This window comes from Carassius carassius, unplaced genomic scaffold (assembly GCF_963082965.1).
Source record: "Carassius carassius unplaced genomic scaffold, fCarCar2.1 SCAFFOLD_91, whole genome shotgun sequence".
NCBI classification, from domain to species: domain Eukaryota; kingdom Metazoa; phylum Chordata; class Actinopteri; order Cypriniformes; family Cyprinidae; genus Carassius; species Carassius carassius.
In genome coordinates, this window is record NW_026775177.1 from 29,098 (window position 1) to 36,604 (window position 7,507).

General features: G+C 39.4%; 1 protein-coding gene and 1 pseudogene across 1 annotated transcript; one reads left to right on the plus strand and one right to left on the minus strand.

Moving 5' to 3' along the window:
• The first annotated feature begins 1,465 nt into the window (after positions 1 to 1,465).
• Positions 1,466 to 1,963, plus strand: LOC132137508 (N-lysine methyltransferase KMT5A-like). Its single transcript, XM_059547542.1, has 2 exons — positions 1,466 to 1,583; positions 1,686 to 1,963. Exons 1-2 carry the CDS (start codon positions 1,466 to 1,468, stop codon positions 1,961 to 1,963), a joined length of 396 nt encoding a protein of 131 aa, XP_059403525.1.
• Positions 1,964 to 3,276: 1,313 nt separating this feature from the next.
• LOC132137510 (phosphatidylinositol 3,4,5-trisphosphate 3-phosphatase and dual-specificity protein phosphatase PTEN-like) lies at positions 3,277 to 6,369 on the minus strand (annotated as a pseudogene).
• Between the last annotated feature and the right edge of the window lie 1,138 nt (positions 6,370 to 7,507).

Here is a 7,507-nt window from a genome sequence, read left to right on the forward strand (position 1 = left end):
TTATTGTATATATTTTTGTGTATTTCTAGATATGTTGTCCACTCAAATGCATTTTAAACTAACAGCAGGTTTAGCAGGGCCCAACTCATTAGCATTTCAATGGATTCTCTCTGTGGGTGTGTGTGTGTGTGTGTGTGTGTGTGTGGGTGTGTGTGTTTCTGTGTGTGTGGGTGTTTGGGTGTGTGGGTGTTTGGGTGTGTGTGTGTGTGTGTGAGTGTGTGAGTGTGAGAGAGAGATGTATGAGTAATCCTGCAGCAGTTGAATTTCTGCCTATATTTGTAAATGCTGGGCAGAAATACATACTGAAACCTTTAAGAGGTCTGACCTCTGACCCCAGCATACAGGCCTGTCAAACTAATACACTGTGATACATACACACAAACACAAACATCCATATATTTGAAAATGCCGGGCAGAAATACATACCAAAAACTTAGATCTGACCTCTGACCCCAGGCACTCTGTGATGCTGATCAAAAGCTGATAGTGTGCAGTAACATATAGCCCAGATTCAGGCATGTCACTGGTGTTTTGTATTGCAATAAAGTCAAAAAACACATTAAAGGTAAGGATGAAATATTTATTTATATATTTAAAAAAAGGTAAAAAAAATAAAAAAATCAGTCCTCCTCCTCTTCGTCATCGGCAAAGTACTGGAGATTAAAAAAAACAAACAAACAAATAATTAACACCAGAATTGCTACTAGACAGTTTGACAGACTACACTGAATATATCCAATACCTCCACAGCATCATCCTCTGGCCCTTGGAGGGGGAGATTGGGGACGTCCTGGATACAGACAGCCCGGCTCTGCGGAGAGAAAAGCAGCGCAACCACGCTGTCATTGCTTAATTTTTGTTCTTGTTTAAAGTTCTGTGGTTGACATATTCTTTTAACTTCTGCTATTTTAGCAGTATTAAATTTTACTTAGTGGTGCAGACAGGATGGAGGCTGTCCACTCAAATGAATTTTAAACTAACAGCAGGTTTAGCAGGGCCCAACTCATTAGCATTTCAATGGATTCTCTCTGTGGGTGTGAGTGTGTGTGAGTGTTTGAAAGAGAGAGACAGAGAGAGAGAGATGTATGAGCTTGAGAGAGAGCTTGTTTATTTAATTGAATTGTTTATTTAGAGCTAAGCTTTAAATGTGTGTACCATTAACCATATGCCTATATTTGAAATACATAATGAGACCAGAGAGCAAAAGCTGGGTTCCCCACCGACAGAGCTCTGCAGTACAGCAAGCGGGAGCAACATCTTTTGTGTTTAAGTTTAGATACTTTCTTGGCCAATGATAAGATCTGCTCTGACAGAAACATTTAAACTTTGTGTGAACCTGCATCTTAATTTAAATATTCTCTCTTTGACAGCAAAATGCTCAAGATGTGCCCCGACTGCATCGAAGGTGGCTAAAATCATAGAGGCCGAGGGGTGGACGGCCAATCATCCCCGCCCAGAGGACATCATGGCAAAGTGGAGGCCACTCAGCAGAGCACAGGCGCAGAGTGACCCGGCCATCATCAGGGGGGTGACCAGTCAGAAATGGCCGGGTCTGGCTGTGAAGGATTTTGGGGAGAAGAAAGGTATGCACCAATGTCTTATGAGCACAGTAAAATCCTTAAAAAATTAATATAATAACATCATAAACATCACATGAAAAAAAAATGTTTTTTTTTTTACCACAGGAGTTGTTGCAACCAAGGCCTTCAGGAAGGGCTCCATCCTGTGTGATTTCCACGGAAAGGTGATCACAGGTGCTGAGGGCAGGGAGATGGCAGAGAGGCAGGACGAGCTGGGCCACCTGTTTTTCATTAAACATGGCAGTGAGGACGTCTGCATCGATGCGGAGACTTTCCCCTGTGAGTGCCACCCGTCTCTGGAAACCATAGGGAGATGGATTACACACTCCAAGAAGAAATTCAATGTGCAGCCTCGCCACTGCATTGTAAAACTTCAAGATTGAGACAGGCACGTACTGCTCTTTCAGGCCACAAAAGAAATTTATATATATATATATATATATAGTTTTTGTATTTCCTAAATACAATTTCCCTAATTCTATTTCATCTCAATCTTTCTTTCATTAGTTTTGGTGCAATTACAGTCAGTTCCAGATATTTGGATCATTTATTTTTTTCCCTTTACTTGCTGGGCAGAAATATACTGAAAACTTTAAGATTTAACTTCATTGTTTTTTTTTTTTTCTTTTATTAGGAGGTATATATCATTAACCATATATTTAAAAATGCCGGGCAGAAATACATACCAAAAACTTAGATCTGACCTCTGACCCCAGGCCGACAGGCCTGCAAAATGTAATACACTGTGATGCTGATCAAAAGCTGATAGGGTTGGCCTGAATGGTTGAGCCTGGACTTGTGGGGCAGAGGAAATGGGTAACATATAGCCCAGATTCAGGACTTTCACTGGTGTTTTGTGTTGCAATAAATTCAAAAATCATATTAAAGGTTTATAAACCTTATTTAAATTTATAAACTACAAATGTTAAGCAACAAAGCTCTGAATGACCTCAACAAGGCCTACTTGACCCTTGTTCTCTCGGCCTGCAAACAACACACAACACTGAACTTGGGCTCATTTGAAACTGCACAACACATTTGGTCCAAATTTTTATTGAACCCCATACTTATTTTGTAAATTACCATTCAGTATGTTTATTGTATATATTTTTGTGTATTTCTAGATATGTTGTCCACTCAAATGCATTTTAAACTAACAGCAGGTTTAGCAGGGCCCAACTCATTAGCATTTCAATGGATTCTCTCTGTGGGTGTGTGTGTGTGGGTGTGTGTGTTTCTGTGTGTGTGGGTGTTTGGGTGTGTGGGTGTTTGGGTGTGTGTGTGTGAGTGTGTGAGTGTGAGAGAGAGATGTATGAGTAATCCTGCAGCAGTTGAATTTCTGCCTATATTTGTAAATGCTGGGCAGAAATACATACTGAAACCTTTAAGAGGTCTGACCTCTGACCCCAGCATACAGGCCTGTCAAACTAATACACTGTGATACATACACACAAACACAAACATCCATATATTTGAAAATGCCGGGCAGAAATACATACCAAAAACTTAGATCTGACCTCTGACCCCAGGCACTCTGTGATGCTGATCAAAAGCTGATAGTGTGCAGTAACATATAGCCCAGATTCAGGCATGTCACTGGTGTTTTGTATTGCAATAAAGTCAAAAAACACATTAAAGGTAAGGATGAAATATTTATTTATATATTTAAAAAAAGGTAAAAAAAAAAATAAAAAAATCAGTCCTCCTCCTCTTCATCATCGGCAAAGTACTGGAGATTAAAAAAAACAAACAAACAAATAATTAACACCAGAATTGCTACTAGACAGTTTGACAGACTACACTGAATATATCCAATACCTCCACAGCATCATCCTCTGGCCCTTGGAGGGGGAGATTGGGGACGTCCTGGATACAGACAGCCCGGCTCTGCGGAGAGAAAAGCAGCGCAACCACGCTGTCATTGCTTAATTTTTGTTCTTGTTTAAAGTTCTGTGGTAGACATATTCTTTTAACTTCTGCTATTTTAGCAGTATTAAATTTTACTTAGTGGTGCAGACAGGATGGATGTTGTCCACTCAAATGAATTTTAAACTAACAGCAGGTTTAGCAGGGCCCAACTCATTAGCATTTCAATGGATTCTCTCTGTGTGTGTGAGTGTGTGTGAGTGTTTGAAAGAGAGAGACAGAGAGAGAGAGATGTTTGAGCTTGAGAGAGAGCTTGTTTATTTAATTGAATTGTTTATTTAGAGCTAAGCTTTAAATGTGTGTACCATTAACCATATGCCTATATTTGAAATACATAATGAGACCAGAGAGCAAAAGCTGGGTTCCCCACCGACAGAGCTCTGCAGTACAGCAAGCGGGAGCAACATCTTTTGTGTTTAAGTTTAGATACTTTCTTGGCCAATGATAAGATCTGCTCTGACAGAAACATTTTTTTGTGTGCATGTATTTTACCCATAAGGAAGGTGACACCAGTGACAGTAACACTAGTGACAATTTTCATGAAAATAATAAAAATCAAATATTGCCACATTGATGGCTCAAGAAAGTGTAATTGTTCAAATAAGATATTGGTTCATGTTAAAATATAAAAAAAATGTAATCCTAAAGTGTTTTTCAATTGTAATATTTCTGTAAGGGACAGAAAAATGGACATTTCCGTACAATGACCCACAAGTTGAAGTTTAACACCTTGCCAGGGTGGAGCTAACACTCTTTACAGGGTCAAGGTGTTTTTGGGATTGGCTAGTTTGATTACCAACTCAAGGATGACCCAATTTGCAGGTCAACTCTTTAAAGATTTTTTCTTTAACTTTTGTCATCCTAGGTATGACCGGTTCCTTGAGGGTGAGAAGAGCCTTCAGGAGTGCCAGGCGCCACACACGAAAACCCTGGCAGATAGCTAATATGTGCCTGATGAAGAAGCCCATCTGACACACATGCAGGAAAAGCAACAATTTTACTCTTTTCGCTCCACTGAACAAAACTAGGTTCAAGGCGGACGCTTGAGATTGTACCGAGATGCAGAGATGACCCAGTCGTACGCCTTCAGTCTGATAATCTCCATCCCACTTTGTTATGTCTTGGGTCTGTTGATAAAAGTTCTCTACTATTGCTGTTTTCACCCCAAACTGTGGCGGCCTGCAGATTCGGGAAAAGCTATGTATGATGTAACGGATGGAGTAGAGCCTCCTGTGGATGATCAGGCCGACAGTGCTTCTGTTCACACCTTTAACAAGAGGATGGGCCGACATGCTGCTACCTTCTACACAACAAACACCTCATCAACAGTTAAAACAAAGGAAAGTGAAACAACTAATGCATCAGTACTTTAAAAATCAATGGTATTTAGCTTGTTTTACTGTTACAGAAATGTTATTATATTTGTAAATTGGTGTATATCTTGTTATTGCATATATTTTGTTCCTTTTCTTAAAAGTAGCACATAATTAGAATTGTTGAGCCAGGACTGGTGGGGCAGAGGCAATTCTACTCTGTAATTCATGTAATTTAGCCTTTACCTTTTGGTTGATCCCAGGGCAAATTTCTCCCCCGGTGCTTTATTGTTAACCTGGTCTCACCAAAGAGGGCAGATTTACTCATAGGCCTGGATAAAATGTATTTATTTACTTTATGTTACCCTGGTTACCAAAGGCCTCCAAGTTGGATGGTTCCTCCACTGTTTTTGTGAAATACAGCTTCACCATCTGTTGGCTTTGTCTTTATTGGCCTTATCCAAGTTGTTCCATTCGCTTTACCGGAAAAAACTGCTTGTTTGAGCGAGCGCCAGCTATCCTGAGGGAAACTTCGGAGCTAACCAGCTACTGTTCGATTAGTCTAAAGTCAGGATTAGATAATCCTTATCATTCTCTCCCCGTTCTGTGGCTTGTTTTCCATCCAGTTCCTTCACTAAACCTCCATTTTCAACGTTCTCTGAGCTCTCATCTGGTCTCATCTGTGTTAGTGAGGTGAAATATTTTATCTTTCTTCATCATCTTGCTCTGCTTGTGGAAGAACTCCACCTTGATGTCTCCGCACACAGGCAGTGGCTGTGGAAAATCAAAGTACATGTACTTCTCCTCTCGCCTTGTGTGCACTGGATTTGATGTGTGGATTTTTACCTTCAGCTGGTACACCACGAACTGAGGATCCCAATGTCAGTTGGTTTTTCTGAACCTATGTGGAATCTGCTCACTCTTGCTTTTTACAGCAGAATCCCTGCAAGTCCCTCCACTGAACATAGGCACGGTCTCAAACACCATCTTGTGAAAGAGCGAGGCCACAGATTTGTACTCCAGCTTATTCTTCAGAAAGTAGCTATAGTAGTACACATATCGCCTCTGGCTGGGAATAGTTACTCCCTTCTTGTCCCTGGTTCTAACTTCACCATAGAAGTCCAGAGCCTCTTGTGCTTTTTTGAATTTGCCTCGGTGTAACAGGCAGCCTTTCATTATTTGCAAAGATTTTTAAACCTTTCTGTGAAGATTTGGATAAGTGGCTCAGTGAAAATGACAATCATGTGAATAAGTTCTAACTGAGGAGGATTGTGATCCTCAAATGGATACTGTGCAACTCTGCAGTTAAATTTGGCAATATCATAATGTCTTTCTGCACATAGATTATATATCTTGTAATAATTGTTATGCTTCAAATCCAAGAATCGCACTACATCATCTATGTTGTTTCTGTAAACACCTTCAAGTCTTTCAGCTGGAAAGCCCATAGCTATGATGTTCGGATAAATTTAGGTCAAGTCCAAGTCGAATCCATCTTCCTGGTATCTATTTTTGTTTCGGCTGACAATTTCTTTTATGATCATAGCCATGGCTGTGACAGGAGTCTTAAAGTTTTTTAGTGTGTGAGAGACATAATAGGCCAGAGGAAATTCTACTCTGTAATTCATGTAACTCATGCCTTTACATTTTTGGGTGATCCCAGGGTAAAATCTATGTATTTACTTTATGTTGTTATTGCACTACCTGTGTATGTAAATGTATATTTTGTTCCTGTTCATATGAATCATGTTTGATAAAATCTATTTTCGTCAACCGTATCTTGTTATTGCATATATTTTGTTCTTTTCTTAAAAGTAGCACATAATTAGAATTGTTGAGCCAGGACTGGTGGGGCAGAGGCAATTCTACTCTGTAATCTATGTTATTTAAGCCCATATATTTTTGGTTGATCCCAGGGCAAATTTCTCCCCCGGGGCTTTATTGTTAACCTGGTCTCAACAAAGAGGGCAGATTTGCAGCTTACTCATAGGCCTGGATAAAATGTATTTATTTACTTTATGCTGTTATTGCACTACCTGTGTATGTAAATGTATATTTTGTTCCTGTTCATATGTAGCATATAATTCATAATATGTTTGAAAAATCTATTTTTTATAACCGTATCTTGTTATTGCATATATTTTGTTCCTTTTCTTAAAAGTAGCACATAATTAGAATTGTTGAGCCAGGACTGGTGGGGCAGAGGCAATTCTACTCTGTAATTCATGTAATTTAGCCTTTACCTTTTGGGTGATCCCAGGGTAAAATTCTCCCCCGGTGCTTTATTGTTAACCTGGTCTCACCAAAGAGGGCAGATTTACTCATAGGCCTGGATAAAATGTATTTATTTATTTTATGCTTTTATTGCACTACCTGTGTATGTAAATGTATATTTTGTTCCTTTTCATATGTAGCATATAATTCGTATCAGGTTTGAAAAAATCTATTTTTGTCAACCGTATCTTGTTATTGCATATATTTTGTTCCTTTTCTTAAAAGTAGCACATAATTAGAATTGTTGAGCCAGGACTGGTGGGGCAGAGGCAATTCTACTCTGTAATCTATGTTATTTAAGCCCATATATTTTTGGTTGATCCCAGGGCAAATTTCTCCCCCGGTGCTTTATTGTTAACCTGGTCTCACCAAAGAGGGCAGATTTACTCATAGGCCTGGATAAAATGTATTTAT

What these genes read in the sequence shown, in the direction of transcription:
- LOC132137508 (XM_059547542.1), top strand. Translation starts at nt 1,466, where the DNA reads ATGGCAAAGTGGAGGCCACTCAGCAGAGCACAGGCGCAGAGTGACCCG. An exon ending in GGATTTTGGGGAGAAGAAAG is followed by an intron (nt 1,584 to 1,685) that starts GTATGCACCAAT and finishes TTTTTACCACAG; the next exon opens with GAGTTGTTGCAACCAAGGCC.